Source organism: Citrus clementina, unplaced genomic scaffold (genome assembly GCF_000493195.1).
Source record: "Citrus clementina cultivar Clemenules unplaced genomic scaffold, Citrus_clementina_v1.0 scaffold_1, whole genome shotgun sequence".
NCBI classification, from domain to species: Eukaryota; Viridiplantae; Streptophyta; class Magnoliopsida; order Sapindales; family Rutaceae; genus Citrus; species Citrus x clementina.
This window is the reverse complement of record NW_006263303.1, coordinates 22,660,346-22,678,402: the sequence shown is the minus strand read 5'-3', so window position 1 is coordinate 22,678,402 and position 18,057 is coordinate 22,660,346. Positions and strand designations below refer to the sequence as shown.

General features: G+C 34.1%; 2 protein-coding genes across 8 annotated transcripts; both read left to right on the top strand.

Annotated features, from left to right (window-relative positions):
- Positions 1-3,222: 3,222 nt before the first annotated feature.
- LOC18055208 (UPF0505 protein C16orf62) lies at positions 3,223-12,906 on the top strand. 2 transcript variants are annotated; one of them, XM_006452361.2, is made up of 23 exons: positions 3,223-3,451; positions 4,091-4,306; positions 4,617-4,647; positions 4,817-5,001; positions 5,429-5,588; positions 5,854-5,950; positions 6,087-6,256; positions 6,441-6,607; positions 6,922-7,110; positions 7,260-7,349; positions 8,005-8,085; positions 8,890-9,033; positions 9,196-9,278; positions 9,390-9,528; positions 9,645-9,728; positions 9,807-9,968; positions 10,046-10,133; positions 11,014-11,091; positions 11,792-11,858; positions 11,964-12,060; positions 12,174-12,290; positions 12,374-12,430; positions 12,596-12,906. In XM_006452361.2, exons 1-23 carry the CDS (start codon positions 3,338-3,340, stop codon positions 12,743-12,745), a joined length of 2,766 nt encoding a protein of 921 aa, XP_006452424.1. In that variant the 5' UTR covers positions 3,223-3,337; the 3' UTR covers positions 12,746-12,906. The 2 variants fall into 2 exon arrangements, with proteins under 2 accessions (XP_006452424.1, XP_024033311.1); XM_024177543.1 differs by lacking the exons at positions 11,792-11,858; positions 11,964-12,060; positions 12,174-12,290; positions 12,374-12,430; positions 12,596-12,906 and adding an exon at positions 11,200-11,785.
- Positions 12,907-13,856: 950 nt separating this feature from the next.
- LOC18055207 (splicing factor, suppressor of white-apricot homolog) lies at positions 13,857-18,057 on the top strand. Of its 6 annotated transcripts, none has more exons than XM_006452359.2 (4): positions 13,857-14,283; positions 14,831-14,988; positions 15,478-16,248; positions 16,559-18,057. In XM_006452359.2, exons 1-4 carry the CDS (start codon positions 14,016-14,018, stop codon positions 17,972-17,974), a joined length of 2,613 nt encoding a protein of 870 aa, XP_006452422.1. In that variant the 5' UTR covers positions 13,857-14,015; the 3' UTR covers positions 17,975-18,057. The 6 variants fall into 6 exon arrangements, with proteins under 6 accessions (XP_006452422.1, XP_024033255.1, XP_006452421.1 ...); XM_024177487.1 differs by having other exon boundaries at positions 14,196-14,283; positions 14,663-14,988; XM_006452358.2 differs by lacking the exon at positions 13,857-14,283 and adding an exon at positions 15,140-15,315 and having other exon boundaries at positions 14,910-14,988.

Sequence of the window (18,057 nt, the reverse complement as noted above, 5' to 3'; positions counted from 1 at the left end):
GAAACAAAATCAATAAATTTAAAGGGATTAATATTATTATCAATAATATTGAGAAAATAAAATAAAAATATTATTTATTTATTATATATATATATATATATGAACGTGTAAATAAATTAATATTATGTTCATTTCAACTATTTGCATTCTTACAACAATTTAACAGTAAAATTTACCAATAATATAAGACTCCTTTTAAAACTAACAACATTTTAAAAATAATTTTTACTAAACATTTAATTAATTATCTTTTAAGCTGATTATTTTTATAGTAACAAATATTTTAAAAGGTATAGTATTACCAAAATGGCTTTTACTCAAATTTGTGTCTACTCATGCGTATAATAGGAGATAATTTTCATTTAAATATTTAAAGGTATATTAAGTTCACTTTTTGTCTAGTTATCAAATTACATCATAATATAGTTATTTCAAAGATTCCACTATATTTTTTTTATTGGAAATATTAGTAGATTTATAATGCACTACATCATAGTGCCACATATTTCAAAAAAATTATGTTAAATAAGGTGAAACTAGTTTATTCACAAAATATTTAGTTAATCAATCTTATTGATTGAGAAATTCTAGAATACCTCTGATGTATTACAACCAATTGATACATGCATGACATGTGTAGTTAAATTTAATATAACCACCATTTACATGATAAATAAATGCACACATGTCATACCATTATTTACTTGTTGTATGACTGACCCGGTGGCTCAGATGTATTTTAGAAATTTTCCTTACTGACTTACTTAGAATCAATTTCTCGTGAATGAGAAAGAAATCAATGATTGGACACATTAATGATCAAATTAATTAATATTAATTGAATTACTTATGTTCCATCATAACTCGTATGATATTGTATATATGTCAAGTCAAAGGGTGATAGTGTCTTTTCACCACCTTTGACTCACGAGGAAGATCTTAACATGGTGGCACACTCAGTGACGAAACCCATGGGTGCCCAAATGGCCGACCTGAGGAAATTTAGGCATGCTGTTAGGGAAAGCAAAGCGGAAGTTGCCAATTAAGAAAAATTGTACAGCCATTTTCAAGCAAACATAGCCCTAGACATCCTTCTACGTGACCAATTATAATTCCTAGAACAAATGATTGCTTAAACTCGAAGCTGGGTCTTCGTACAATCAATCTCTCAATTATTAATTTGCTTTATTTTATTGTATTAATAATGCAAACAATGCAAGTTAACTAGAAATGAAGGTTGAATTTCACACGTTTTTTGGGTAGCAAGTTATATTGGTAACATTGTATATGGGATGCACATTCCATTTAAAAGTTTGCCAAGTGGCACAAGACTATCGGTAGCTTCGACTACAGATATTTACAAAATAATTTCTTTTTTAAAGAATGAGACATTGGAGCTTCTTATGCTTTATATAGTGGAGAAGATCAGAGTTGACAAATTTGGTCCATGTCTGAAGAATATGATGCTTTGAAGCCAGCTGCGTTTTCCAAACTTATAATATTTCGGCTGTTTTGATTTATTTCTCATTTTAGGTGTTTACAATAGGCATTTTTATTTATTTTAATTTCAAAAACTTCGTATAAAGATATAATAATGCTGCAATTTTTTTTTCTTTTGAAGTAATATCATTAGTTTTCTAACTCGAGGGATGGGTATTTATTCCATCATCAAATGAATGAACATAGCATTTTGGATGAAAACTTTTAGAATTTAGATACCACTTAGTAATTAAGTTATTATTTGGTATGACTTCTCTATAGGTCTGGAGATTTTTTAGTACCAAAGCTCCTTTTAAAATTTTATTTATTTATTTATGTCATCTGGTTGTACTTGAGTAGAGCTGGTTTTTAAAGATTAAAAAGTTATTTTGTCTTTAGTAAGGGAAGTTTAAACTTTAGATTTTTTAAAAGTAGATATAATTTCAGAGTTTTTTTTTTAAAAAAAACCAAAATTGTTTAGAGGACTCTAATTTCATTTCACAATCTTTTTTCATTGTTTTCATGACATAACTTTAAAAAAAAAAAAACTTATTTATTAAAGTAATTTTTATAATTTCTAGTAAAAGCACTCATAGCAACCAAACAAAAAAAAATTATTTTATTAAAAATTCTACTTATAAAAACTGTATAACATAATAAAAGATTACTATCATTTTTAAAAACTATACCCAACGGAAACTGAAATGTAGCATTACTCATGTGGAAATATAAGTTACACTTTAACTTCTCGAAATGTGATAAAGCTAGGTAGAAAAATTTTCTAAGGAAGCTATTGCTGATATAAACAAATAATACACAAAGTACATATTCCTATAAAATTAACGATTATATAAGCTTGAAATTAATTCTTTATATTTCACATATACGTATACAACTTTGAATTTCTGCATGGCATACGCAACGAACATATAAATATGGAAATAACTTAATCCTATTTCACACTGAAATTTGATGACCCTGATAACTTGCATTGGAGAACAACATTAGGTAGATGAGAGTATATTTATTATATATAAATATTTTTTTAAAAAAGGGATATTATAATTGTAAACATACCGATCCCTCGTTTGAATGATAATTAGAATATATTGCATGATGGAGAATGTAAATAAATAAATAAATAAATAAATAAATAAATAATTTCCTCTTTTGTGATTATAATATCAAAGTCAACTCTTTAATTTGTACATGTTCACATTCTTCTCCCAATATCGTTGCATATACATATACGTTGACCGATGAAAAACATACGGTATAATTTCACAACTGCGACGTATAATATATATAATACTAATCCAATAACTTCAATAAGGCAAATTAAAGTTAAAAAAATGTGGTTAATACTGTGATCATGTATTTCGTTGATTATTTTTTTCAGATGGTACGCAAAAAAAGTAACTCATGTTATTCACTAACAAATTTACAATGCTAAATAGGTGATTTTGTCTATGAATTTGTGTGACAAGTGTGCGGGCTGTGCGCCTGTCATCCTTCATTTGATGATACCTCTGGCAAATATCACTTGGACCCCAAAATGTTAAATAAAGCAAAAAAAAGCTATAAAGGTTTTGAAAAAGACTGGCTGACCCCCTTCACTTGTAAATTCTGTTAGATGGGCCGATCCAACATTAGGGACCCGCGTGTTTGTCACAATTGGATCGCAGTTGGCAATCGTGATCGGCCGAACTGTTTACATTTATTTAAATTTAATCTGCCAAAACGTTGCGTTTAAGCAAGACCAACCAACAGTTGTGATTTGCGACCTGCGATCCTGACGAAGGCTGGGGGGAAAACCAAAGAAGAAGGCGAGTTGGTACAGTACTAGAGCCAAGCACCGATGGAGTTCAGGCCTCGAAACTACATAGCCGAAGAGGAATCCCACGCGCTGCCTCGATCACGCGCCGATGATCACCCTCTCTTCGCTCCATCTACATCGTCCAACCATCACAAGGTTTTGTTTGATTTAAGTTCGTTTTAGTTCTTTGAATTTGTAGCATATTACACGTGGAGCTCCAATTTAGCTCTTCTTATTCATTCTAAGCTAGTTTAAGTCTCTTAGCACCCAAATAGAGCAATTTTTTTTTGTTAATTCTGTTTGGTTCCTTAGAAAATGTTGCTTAAACTTTGAATTCTGGATACGGCTGTTAGTTACACTAACGCTCATTCTATTTTTTTTTTTTCTCTCTTCGTTGTATGGAATTTGCAGAACACGTGAAATTTGATGATGCAGCGATAATGCATCTCATGAACTTCAGAAATATCTTGGTTAATATTTCTTTAACTATGTTCCAAATTTGGAGCATGAACCCTGCAAACATAGAGTTGCTAAAAGACTAATCATCATGGCATAATTTTGCGGCTTTTCTTTAATAATTCAGTAAATTTTTGGTCTTTTAGCAATTCTCTGTCATGTAGATTTGAGAAAAAATGCCTACATCAGCATGCGAGTACTCTCTTTCTAGCTGAAAAGATTGAAACAAACTTCTTTGCATGTTGGAATTTTACTGCATAAACTTTGAACACTGCTTGAGGGTGAATATTCCCTTGTTTATTGTTAAAAGACATGACAGTGTCAGTTATCTTATTATAGGTTGATGTCGTGGATCATGAAAGTCATGATTTCTTTGATCCACTGAGATCTCCTGCAGCTAATGCAGTGGCTTTAAACAAGGATGTGGAAGATGGTGAGAGTAGTTCTACGGTTTCAAGTGAAGCTGCTGCTGAAGTTTCAGTTAAAGAATGGACCACTTTTAAGAGATTCTTAATGCAGAAATTTCCTGTCTCCAAAATGGTTTCAGTTTCTTTAGTAAGCATATACTTCCATTTGCTTCAACATTAAAAATCATTTTGAATTTAACATTCCATGTTTACTGAATTTAGGTGCTGTGCTTTCAATAAATATGAATTTGTGTTTGACACTCTCTCCTGCTTGTTCATTTTATGCGGCCATGATGATAGTAAAAGTAGAGTTGTGGTAGTTGTCATGATAGTTTCCTTCTTTGCTCACTAAAAGACATCTTCCCCTTTCTTAACAGCATACTACTTGGACCTTAAATCAGTCTTTTGTGCTTTTTCTTCTGTGGGTAAGTGATAATTTGATTTTTTCTTTCTGACAGATGCCTGATGTAATAATTAAAACTGGCAAGGGTATGGTAATCCTCTCCTTTATTTATTTATCTTTTTAATCAAAGTTCTTATTATTTTACAGGGACAAGTACTATCTGTTGATTTGTTTATTTCTAACAAATTACTTAGTTATCTGCAGAACAGTTCTAATATTTGCTTATCAAAGTTATTGTAACACTTGAATTTGCAGCAAATGTGAAAGACTCAACAACTAAGCATCTAAAGGAATTGGATGATCCTGCAAATTTTGCTGAAGAGGATGTCAAGGTGATAACGGGGCAAGAATATGTCTCACGACTACATGAGCTGAAGGATGAAATTAAGCGTGCTTGGACTGCTGAAGATCGAGTAACATCTCTTAAATTATCCATAAAGGTAAATATTTTTTTGTTTTAATTCAAGTTATTTTCTTATTATGTTTTCCAAAATCAATGTCATCTTTAAAAATTAAACAGCTGAATGCAAGAGCCAAACTATATGCTGTCAATTTTGGATTTCTTTTTTCAACTATATGTCCAAGAAAAATTATTCGGGCTGTTTATTGTCTATTACAGTGTTATAATTTGCATTACAATTCTAGCATTAGCATTTCACTTTTTTAGCTGCTCCACAGGCATGATTACTTGTCCCATTAACATGTTGCTATTAAATGAGATTCAACCCCCTCCCTGTCTCGCCCTTTCTTTCTCTCTATTTGATGAAAATTTATCTGGTTTGAGAATCTTTGGTCTGGACCTTTTTAGCAATAATCTGATTCATGTATGGATTAATTGACTTTAAAATTTCTTGTTATGTTCTGCAGGTTGCTAGACTTCTGATGGATACATCAGTTTTACAATTTTATCCCACTCTTTTTGTTCTTGTCGCGGAGATAATGGACATGCTCGGGAATTTGGTATGGGAACGCATCAAGCAGAAAGCTGAATTTGGTGAAGATGGATCAAGGCTCTGCTACTTATCAGGTCCATATCCATTATCATTTTGTGTGTTTTCCCTCTATCTCTCTCTGACTCTCTCTTTTTCTCACTTTCACTCTCTCTCTTTGTCTTCTTTCTTTCTGTTTTTCTTTGTGTACTGCACTGTTCAAATTGTCTATAGTCGATAAGTTTAGATATATTTTGTACTGATGTTTACTTTGGCTGGAGAGAAGTTTCTATAAACCCTTGAAAAAATTTAAAAATATATTACCATCTTGATTATTTTTCCTGAGTTTTAGTCATATGGCAGAGAATTTTAAGGAAATTAATATTTGCGTTGAAGCCAAAGAAACTTGCAATAATTGGTTTTGCAAAGTTGGTTCTGTCCGAGAGCTTCTTCCACGCATGTAAGGTCCTTATCTTCTCAAATTCTCTATTTTCTAATCTTCTGTTTAGAAATAAATTTTACTTTGAAAAATACCTATTGTTTCTCTCTCTGTATCTCTTTTGTTAATATTTTGTCATCTATTTGACTTACTTCAGTTACTTGGAGCTAGCAATATTGCCTTGCTGGCGTTTTTTGAACGACCGACCTGCCAACAGTCTCCAGCGCCTGGTACTGATGACAAGAGGGTTAGCAGATCCATTGGCATCTGTCTATTGTCGGCTATATATGGCCCACTGTGCACGGAAGTTACCCTCATGTGATACAGGTAAAGATATCTTAGATGTTTGTGCAGACAAAGCGCATGCTTCTCTTCAAGGATGACGTACATCTACTTCTACATGTATAATTGTTCATGGAACCTAAATACTTTCAGCTTATGTATAATACATAAGTCATGCCATTGTCTTAATGATCCCAGAAAATTAATTTAAAGCACTATGCTGTAACAGGACACCTAATTACATCTATAAATGACATCAAAATTCTATTAACGCGGGTTTTGTCAACAAAGGAAGCAGCACATGGAAAATCTGTAGACAACAGAAGGTTGCTTGTCAGTCTAATGGAACCAACCATTGAGTATATTATGAAGTGCATTTTTAAGGATGCCTCTCAGGTCAGTAATGGAGTTTGTCTGACACCATCTGTCATAAGCTTAAGTTGTCATTGTCTTCTGATTCTCTGTCTGTAAATCACAGGCAGCAACTTGATATGCTATTAATGATGTATGGTTTTCTGAATTTTAAAGTGCACAACACTTGTGTAGCAATTAGGGCTGTGAAAGTTGTTTAAGAACTCTTTTAGTATTTGCATAGAAGTATTGTCTCACTTGTCCCATTGGCAATCTTGTAGACTCTGATGAAGTTATCTCATTCTTGGTAAGTTTTCTAAATATGTCTAGCTGATTTGAATATTAATCTCTATTGAAAGAGGCAAGTAGGCACAGTCCTTATGGAGCTTGGACTAGGAAGGAATCAGGTTGAGTTGTTTGGAAGTAACCCCTGTGTCTCAGTAGTTCTTCATCATCTGCTCAAGGAACTTCCAACTGAAATAGTCGGCTCTTATGCTGTGGAGATCCTTCATCTGATTGAGTACAGCAATGATAAATCTTATGATCAGGTATCATTATCTGATTATTACATTATCCATAAGCATTCTCGTACTTCTTAGGATTTAATTTTCAATGATATGTGATGAATTGTCACTGCTGTTTACTATTATTATTATTTTGTTTGTTTATTTATTTACTTATTTTTTTGGGGGAGCAGTGTTTGAATTACAGATTACTTGGATTCAGACTGTGTGAGAGGAGACCCACACTGGACATTTTGAATGCAGCGGTTGATAGAATTATTCAGGTCTTTAGATTGTTCTTTTCCTAGTTGAGAATTCTTTGTTTGTTTTATTCTCACATGTTAAGTTTTCATAATGTAATTGTCAGTTCTGCTAAGTTCTTTTCATCTCAGGCTATGTAAGGCTTAATACTTTCTGTTGTGTGTTTCTGTGTCATATTTAAATGTCAGATGTGGTTTTCTGATCATTCTTCTTTCAGAAAATTATACTATTATGCTTAAGAGATAACTTTAAATTATTAGGAGTAATCGTAGTGGATACTAGTTAGTCCGGTTGGCAAGACACCTTCAGGTGGTACTAGAGATCTTGGTTGAATTCTGCTAATATTAAGAGTTAGGATGGGATTTGGTCTATACTAAAGAAACAAATTATTTTGATAAATGCATATAGACATGAATATATGCATGTTCAATTTGTGTGGGCAAGATCAATGGTCAGAGGTTATACCCGTTTTTTAAATATACATTTTTCAATCAATAAATCATGATCCTATCATTCACATGAGATTAGAAGTTTTTTACTTCTTCCTAAACTGATAAGAATTATCTTGTCGCTGGTGTTTTGTTGCTATAGCTGTTTACCCTATTTCCTAGGAGGCTAGGATGGATAGAGATTCTCTTCTTCATTTATTATGTTTATTTTCTTATTGATTTATGTCAGGTTGTTACTCTACTTGATGAACTTGATGACTTCCTGAAGGTTGTGGATCCTTATGTGGATATTATTCTTCAGAATCAGATGGTAAGATTAACTATATTGTGAAATTGTGACACCTTATGGTTTTGCAGGCCTCTTAAGTTCTTTTGAATGTGCATTTTTCTCACACTGATGTGTGGCATCCTGTCTCTGCTGTCTTTATTTGGCTACTTTTCAAAGTTTTTGTTGTTGATCACTAGTTGCATATTAGGTAACTCCTTCCTGTATGTCTGGAAAATTGATGTCTCTCCAACAGTGTTGATTTTATCCAAGTAACTGTACTTTTGATATTTAGCTTTTTCTTACTTTTGATTCTTTTTAGTACTGTAGCTTGTGGCACAAATGAAGTGATAGCAGTGCTATTTTCCTATACCCAATATGTACTACCTAAAAAAAGTGGCTCTTTTAAACTTTTTTCTCTTTCTCTTGTTTTAGTAGAACTTACATGGTTCAAAACAGTATAATGTCAAGAGAATGTAACAAAACTTCATATAGTGTTTTCTAGTTCATCTGCTATTGTAATTAAGTGTATAAATGTTAAAAATTTCATAAACTTGAGATCTGCTGTGAATTTTAACGAAACTAATGTGAGACTTCTGTGCAAGTATAATACAAAATGGTTTCGGGAGTACCATTTTATGTATGTTGATTTGTTTGTCTGAAACTTTTGTCAGTCTTCTCTTTAAGCTGTTTGTTCTGTAATTAGTTGACGATTTCAAGTACATATTTTGCTGCATTTCAAGATTCATGCAAGCTTAATTTTTGAATAGGAGAGCAGTTATGCATTTTGCATATTACCATATATTTTCCATATTAGTTTTATTTCTCTGAGTCCAATTGTTGTGTCAGGATAATCATCTGAATACTATTTTAGAAGGTATTTCAGAAAGAGCGTGCAAAAAAGAGATCGTTGATAATGATGTGGTAGGCTTGCAGTCCATCTTGATGAAGATTCTTTCTCATTTCAAGGACTTAGAAGATGTATTTGCTTTGGTATTCTTCTCACTAGACTTCTGTTTTCTTCTTTCTCTTTTCATTTTTGGTGCTGTTGTACCAGAAGAATACAGGAAATAGTATGTTCTTTGAGACCCTAAAAAAAATTATATGATCGAACTGCTTACAAGCTATTAATTGATTGATTATGTAATCTTGTAGGGACATTTTCTTGAGATATTGGATGTAATGTATGGGAGCTCACGGATTAGTATTGATATGCAAATCCTCAATATGGCTACAAGGTATCTTTTGCCCTTTTCTTACTGGTGAATATATTTGCTACTTTTTCTGTGTAATGTTGAAAAATTGTTCCACTTCTGGGTAAGAATAATTTATTCTTCTTTTGTTTGCAGAAATGGTTGTATAAATGATCCTACTACCGTACAGTTGCTTTTTGAAATTTGTCAGGCTCTACATGATGGTATAGATTTTGTAAACTCCAAAGGTGATGATTATCAAGCGGCACGTCTGATTTCTCGTTTTGTCCTCATGGTATTAAATTTAACTACATATATCAGATCCTCAAAAATTGAGCTCTTTAAGTTTTGACAATGTTATGGCTATCAATTTCATTTGTTTGAGATTCATTGTTTGCTCTTTACTGTTAGGTTGACTATGGAGCAGAGATGGAACGACATTTAACATTTCTAGTTGAATGTCGTGGAGCTTTTGGTAGCATAAATGAACTTAAGGTCTGCAGTTTTTCTTTTTTTTTTGGTACTTCTTTTCTCTCTTTCAAACATATTAATATAATTGTTGATGTACTTCAGGAAACTCTTGTTCACTCAAGCAATCATTTAGCGACTAAAGCTTTGAAAGATGGAAGGAAACATTTAAGTTTTGTAAAATCTTGCATAGCATTTAGCGAAGTCACTATACCTTCAATTTCAGATCACATTAGGCAGTTAAATCTATACATTGAGACTTCCGAGGTAACGCTTTCTTCTTTTGATGTGTTTCTGTTGATGTCAGCTACTCCATGTTACTAATTCAATTTTTAACAAATCAGGTTGCCTTGTTAGCTGGTTTAATTTCTCATTCAGATGGACTGGTAGACTCAGCAATCAGCTGTTTACAAAGTGTTGACTTGATAAACGGTTGGTTCTTTAATTTATTATGGTGAAACACTTGCTTAAGAAGGTGCTTTGCAACTGTTACAAACTTTTCACTGTACTAAAAGTTGATTGTTGATATTTATTGGACTTCAATAATCATGTCCATGTTTCCACGCAATCGACTCTTGCTTCTTTCTATGCGGCTCTTAGATTGTAACCTTCTGATGTAACCTTTGTGGATACAAATGATTTAAGTTCTGGGGTCCGGCTACGGTGCAACAGTGGTACCGTGCCACCGTTGCATCCAGCCGTTGGATCCACTTGAATAGATGGATCCATTGGGGATCCAACGGCTGGGTGCAACGGTGGCACGGTACCACCGTTGCACCATAGTTTTCTCCTAAGTTCTGTGAACTGATGGTGGATGAATATTAGGAAATAGCATTTATGGAGCCTTTTAAAGCTTGGATCTGCAACATGGGAAAATCTTACATTAAGAAAATAATTGAATCATTTGTGGGATAAGAATTGGCTTTAGTTTTGAAGATTAGGAGACCAACGCAATCACAGTCAAAGTGTTTAATTTTTTTTTAAAAAAAAAATCTAGAACACCAAGAGATTCATTTTAGATTTCAGCTCAGATGCAAATGGTTGCATGGTGACAGATCACAGTATCATCATTCTAGCACATGACTGTTCAATGCTATTTCTTTATTCCTCCAAATTTGCTGTTTAAATTTAGTTCCATCCCTTTCAAGTTTATTTTGTTATTGCTTTTATTAGATTGCTTATATTCCTTATGTTTCTTCATTTCGTTAATGGTGCAGTAATCATTTTTGGTTTATGTTCTGAGTTGTGAGAATGTTTTGGTTTTCACAGGTTTCTAATTTGTTATTTATTTATTTATTTTTTCCCCCGATAGGCTCCCTAACACCAGTTGATGTTGATGGTATGGTAACCTCAATTCAAAAATTATGCAGCCTCTTGGTTATTGTTCCAGGTCGGTAAACTACTTTTTCTGTTATTTAAGTTCTTAACTTTTTTGTGGCATATTTAGAATTATAATGGAGCTTAAATCACATCCTTCATTCTTTTTATTTTCTTTCAGGGGCCTTGCAGTATTGTATTGAAATGAGACATATACTTAAAAATAAGAAATCCCGAAAAATAAAGGTTATCATGTTTAAATGCTGTGAATGGTTGTTTGGATCAGATCATTTTGAGGGGACTTCTTAGATTATTTGGAAGGAATTGATGGTTGCTTGGTTTGTGTTAAAACAACAGTGAAACCGGTGAATGTGTGATGAAAACTTCTCTTTGGCTTGAAGAGAATCATTTTCTTGTCAGTGCAGAGAAGAAAATTCTCTTATATGCGGAGAAGAAGGGATTTATTTATTTATTATTTTTTAATGAAAAATTCAAGGAGAATTGATATTTCTCTTTATTATTAAGATCTTCCTGAGCTTCCCCTGGAACTTCTTTTCTAAAACATCAAACTTTTGAGTACTGCAAAAATATTTTGAACCATGTGTGATGCTACTTTGTTATTATATTTTTCTTCTACTTTCTTCCTTAAAAGCATCTTAAGCGTAGGATACTCTGTTTGTTTATGGAAATTTCATCTAAGATATATCTGTATGCATGTGTGTGGTACCCTCGTGCACGTATAATTCATATTATTTTCTTTTGTCCATTTGAAGGTAATCCTGAACTAGGGTTTACACACACTCTTAAGAGTATACTTTCTCTCATTACCTCCCAATCATGGTAAGCCTTTCCTCTCCTTTTCCATGCCGAAACCTTACTTCAGTTTCATTCTCTAGTCAATCTTCATTTTGGATAACAGTATAATGTTTTACAAAACCATTGTAGGATCACATCAAAAATAAAGATAAGGATATCTTGTGCTATTGTTTCATTGTCAGCAACTCTTTCTCAAAATAAGCTGCCATACAATGCAGATCTCGAGGTGTTTCTACACACAATTTTCTATTTAATTTTTTTTAAGTTTTGATGGATTTTCAGAATTCAGAAGTCCTTAACAATCATTTATCTGAATCTCTCTCCCTTTTATTTTTGCAGATTTTGAGTAATGACTTGTTGTTCTACGGTGATTCATCCTATGTACAAGAACTTCTCTCTTTTTCTGAGCATGTACTTCAGAATTTAGTTGAAATCATTGAACAAGAGCCTTCAGGGGTAACAGTTGCTTTGAATTTATTATTGCAGTATTTTTATTTCATATTTTTTTATACATGTTGACTATGCTATACTGGAACTAGGCTGCTCGCGGAAGCATGGCACTTGAAGCTTGCAACTGCATAGCAGCATCATTCAAGGTTTGGTTCCTTTCATGTTTTGATGGCACTCTTGATTTTACTACAAGGCAATGATTTCATCTTGCATTCTTCCTGTGTGAAGCCTATTACGTACTCATCTCAATGTTTTGTATTATTCTTTGCTCCTTGATTGATAACTTCCTTTTGTCTTTGTAAATCAAGCAGATCAATCACAATATACAACCAGTTTGCTCCAAACTCATTGAAACTGCCAAATCGAATTTGAGCACCAATGACGCGTATCTGCAGTCCACCATCAAGGTTTTGGATAAGCACTTGCCAACTTCTGGAATTTCAGCTTCTACAACCATCTGACATAACAGTACTTGGGTGAATAGTTTAGGAAACATCAGTTATTCTTTGATTGTTATTTGGTATTTGATCTCTTCATTAGACAAAATAAATACTAGAAGCAAAGCACATTCGTTGTGTACAGAAGTTCTATGATTGTAGATTAATTGCTTCAATCCCATTAATTATTGGACTCTTTTTTTTTTCTTTTTGGGGAAAATCTATGTCTAGCTAATTTCCTTTTTCCCAAAAATAAAAAATAAAAAATGGTAAATTATCAGTAATCTACCTTAAAAAGTTTATTATCTTATCAAAAATATTATAAAAGTTTAAATTTGTTTAAATTTCTATCCTAAATCTTTAATTTGTATCAACCATTAAAAAAATAATTACCTTTAAAAATGATAAAAATAAAAGTAAATGCAAATTATAGTATTAGTTACTTTGTAAACGTAATTTTGTTTTCATTGTAGATGATTGATGCACGTTATAAACTTATGGTGAGGAATTAAAGAAATTTATAGTCTTTTTTTTTATAATAGAATAAACTTAGGGTGGATAGCTAATAATTTTTTTATAAAAACATTTATGGAGAGCGTGTGAAAGACAAACTAATAATTAATGTGAAATATATATATTTTTTATTTTGGATATATTTTTTGAACCAGTTGTAAAATATATATTTGTTGTCTCTACTATTATTTGTATATATTATGATAATAACAATAATAAATTTGAAATAATAATAATAATTTTTATTATTATATTACTAATAAATAATAAAGGACCCATTTAAAAAGAGTATAGAATTTTTGGGTGTTTTCATAAATTTTGGAGGGATGAAAATATAAAAAGACAGAATTTAATTGAGTGTAATTTGCAGATTATGAAAATTCAATAAAAATAAATATAGATAGTTTTTTGGAATAGAATTCTGATTTCCAAGCACTGAAAAGTTAGATCTAGAGAATGATTGTAATTTATAGATTTTACACTTTTTAAAAAATAAATACTATCATTCATTATAATTTTGAACTCCGATTCCCCAATTTGCAAGTAAACACACCCGTAAAATTTGGGAATTCTTCCTTCTAAACTCTTTTTGTTCTTTTTCGTAGTGTCAATTGCAAAAAAGCAAAAGGAAAATTTAAAAAAAAAACAAAAAAAGGCCGCCTGTCAGGCCGCACGTGCGTACATTCGACCACAATAAACTCAAAAAGATCATCACCTCTGTGAAAACCAAAATTAGGGTTTCCTTAGATCTTCCGTTGCACAATCCAACGGCCAAAACTCAATGGATCTCGAGGTAGTGGGCCGCCACGCACTGCTCTTCGACGACGACGGCAGCGCATCGTTCGTGAACTCACCAGACGCCTTGGTCGAATGGAACTCGCTCACCATCGACCGTTACGATGTCCGGCACCTCCTCTCCGCCCTTCCGCCACGTTCCAAGCGTCGCCAACTCTCTCCGCCACGTCATCCAGATTCCCCCTCCGAATCGGAGCTCGATCACGAAAGATATCTGGACTTACCCTCCACGTCACCGGAACACGAACAACAAGGTATAAATCAAATTCGCGTAGCTCATCGTATTATTATATTTCTTATCTTTTGTCCATTGGCGCTGTATTGATATTTAAAAACAAAAAAATTTTAGTGCTTTAATTGTTATCGATATTTTGAATTTGTAATTTACAGTTAGCTGCATAACTAATCTGCTAGTTTAATTGGCATTTACTTTATGTGCTTATGGAATATCTCATTAGTTAAAACTCTTATACTACTTGAAAGCATTAGAAGTTATGCAAACTGATGAGGGATGACCATGTGATGTGTCATGTCATGTAATTTAAACTCGGGCATTCTATGGGTTGTTAGTTTGATGTGTATAGTATGATGGTGTGGCATGTGTCGAATGTTTATTTGCATTAATCTTCCAAGGTTGCAGGAAGAAATGTAGTTTCAAACAGTTTCGTCATTCAGAGAAACAAGTAAGGATTATTTCTCAACCCCGGCTTTTCCTTAAGTTTTTGTAGTGCTGTTGATGCTGGGTACTAGTAATGGTCCGATATGAGCTTGGTTATTAATCCTCTTTTCTTTTATTTCCAGATTTAGATAATGGTGCTCAACCTGTGAATAATGGAGGCTTCAATGCTGTTCCTTTTTCATATGGAAACACTGATGAATCGACCGAGCAAAGGATTGCAGATGCTGAGTCTGGTTTTCGGCCACCCTTCTCACTGCCTGAAAGTTTATTACAAAACCTAGTAAGTATATACCTGGCTGATTTTTTATTTATATTGTGATTTTTAGTGTAATTAACATATAATGGTTTGTTTGATGCTTAATCAGCATGGCCGAATGATAGTTGTGTAAGGTGATTTTGTTATTCTAAGGTTTACAATGTCTAAGTTTCAGATGCTCGAAGCAGAGATGGAAGTTCTTGTGACCCAAGGTTGCCATACGTGGGCTCCTTGTTTCCTTGTGATGTCATGACAAGGGGCCATGCAGGTGGGATTAGGATGATAGGAATTTGTTGCTTTTCAGAAATCTTAACCCCTGAGAGCAAACTGGCTGATACATATCTTCGTACAGTTCTGTTTCTTGATCTTTATGGTTATTTGAATATTAGTGCGATTTATTTGTTTTCTTTTCTTCTTTTTTGGGACATTAGTAAAATTTTATGTATTCTGCAATCTTTTTCTGGTTGAGTTCCACTGTTTGAGACAAATGCATCTCTTTTTCTGTTTTTTCAGCCTCCTTCAGAGAAGGTACATCAGATCATTGCAAGGACTGCTATGTTTGTGAGCCAGCATGGCGGGCAATCAGAAATTGTTCTGAGGGTAAAACAAGGAGACAACCCCACATTTGGGTTCTTGATGCCTGATCATCATCTACATGCATACTTTAGGTTCCTTGTTGATCACCCAGAACTTCTGAGTGAAGAAAACAAGACCAAAAGTGGACCTGATGCTGGAGGAGGTGGTGCATTGTCTTTGCTTGGTTCCATCTATGGAACTGGAGAGGATGAAGATGGTGCAAATGAGGATGCCCCTGAACTTCAAAGAAATAAATCTGATGAAGCTTTTTGTGCTGTTAAAGTTTCCTTTTCAAATGCATCAGAACAGATAGAACCTTCTGGAAATGTATCAGGGAAAGATGAGACAGTTTCAAAGCATTCACTTGCTTCTAGGAAAGAAAAAGTTCCTTTGATTAAAAAAAATCAATCCATTACTGCAGTAAAGGCTAGAACCTCATGTGGGACAAAAACAGAAGGTGATACTGCTGCGGGTAAGTCAGAAACTTCTGCGTTGCCTAGGTTGTCCAAGGCGAACGTACCTGTCTTGGAGCCTCCATCTGATATGAAGAGGGCAGTTGATAAAATAGTTGAGTTTATCATGAGAAATGGGAAAGAATTTGAGGCTGTTCTTGTTGAACAGGATCGCAAATATGGGAGATTTCCCTTCCTTCTGCCTTCAAACCTGTATTATCCTTACTATCTAAAGGTTCTTCATAAAGCTGAAGAGGTGAGTTTCTTTGAAATGCTCTATTTTTCTTTAATAACTTTTGCCAGTTCTGTATGGATTGTTGTCAGTTTGTTTATTGAACCCTCTTTAGGCATGAATATTGGAGAAGACAAGTGCGCTGTGGATTTTGATTGTATTGGTGCTACTATTTAGTTTTTGAAAAGACTTGATTCTGAATTGCTTGGTACTTTGCTCTGTTCTTCATATTTCATGATATAAAGTGTTCTGAATAGTAGTGCATGTTTATCCCATTGGTGAACCTGTATTATCCTTATAATTGCTGATAGTTTTGCTTCTCCTGTGTTTACAGTCGAAATTACCTGGAAAGGGCTTTGCTTCGCAGAAGCATGATTCAACAGGGCTTGAGGTGGACAAGAAAAATACTACATCCAGAGAAAATGATATGATGTACCCAGAATCTGATAGACCCTATGATTCTGACAGGAAAGAAAAGTTTAAGATGATAATAAGCAAGTCGAAGAAGGATGCATCAGATCTACCTTCCAAACCTGCTGAACTGGATAGTGTCGTCACTGTGGATGCAGCTGCAGCTGCTGCTATTCTTCAGGCTGCTACGAGAGGCATTAGAAACCCCAACCTAGAATGTCTAACAAAGATGCCTGTAACTGGTACCAGTCAAGGCCCTAGCAGTGAGGGTGGACAGGCTTCAAGCCTTGGTAGTCTCCTTTCTTTTCGGCCTGAAAGTTCCAACCAGAAGTCAGATCAGAAGGGGGAGCCTAATGTATCTGTCCCTGTTGCAAATGCTATTGCAAAATCAGCTGCTGTTGCAGCTGCTAGTGAGGCTGACTCCTGTGACGCAGGCTTGACCAGAGAGCAGAAGTTGAAAGCTGAGAGATTAAAGCGAGCAAAGATGTTTGCTGCCATGATTAAAAGTAAAGCTGAACCTTTAAAACAGCGTTGCCTTTCTGTAGAACTGCCTGAGTGTGGGTTTTCTGGGTCAGGTGCTGAGGTTGTCAATCTCGTAGGAAGAGAAAGAGAAGGTAGTTCAGTTCCATTTGATGTTGACACTTCTGATAGAAATGAGAAGTCTGAAAAGAAAGATTTGGGTGATGATCTTGATCGACGATCGAAGAGGAAGTATCGTTCTAGATCTACTAGGAATGAAGAAGATGAGAAGGAAGAGGAAGAAGAAATAAAAAATCACAAGCATTCTAAAAAGAAGCACCGATCTCATCAATCTTCACCCCACATCAGGGACAGGAAAAGGCATTCCACTTCTAAGGACAAAGATTCTAGGCATCATCATAAGCATGATAGCTCTTCTGACAATGAGCATCGGCATTCCAGCCGTCGGCATAAGCATGATAGCTCAGATGATGAGCGCAGGGATTCTCGACGATGTCGACACAAGCATGATAGCTCCTCTGAAGATGAGCACAGGCACTCTCGACGTCGGCACAAACATGATAGCTCTTCTGATAATGAGCATAGGCACCGTAAGCATAGAAAGAGATCTTACTCAGAAAGAGAAGTGGAATTGGAGGAAGGGGAGATTAAATCAGATCAATCAAAAGCAGGCGAGGGTAATGCTGGTAGTAGGGAAGCTTCTGTAGATGTATCAAAATCTCATCATAGCAGGGAAGCTTCTGTAGATTTATCGAAATCGTGGCAAGATGATAGGGCCTCATCTCAGCCCTCTAATACTGATGAAATTTCTGATGATTTGAGAGCCAAAATTCGTGCCATGTTGATGGCAACCTTGTAATTAGTGGCAAAATGAAATAAATTTTGTTTTTAATATCAAAATCTCATCATGGCAAATCTATTGCTGTCTAAAGTAAAGTGCAT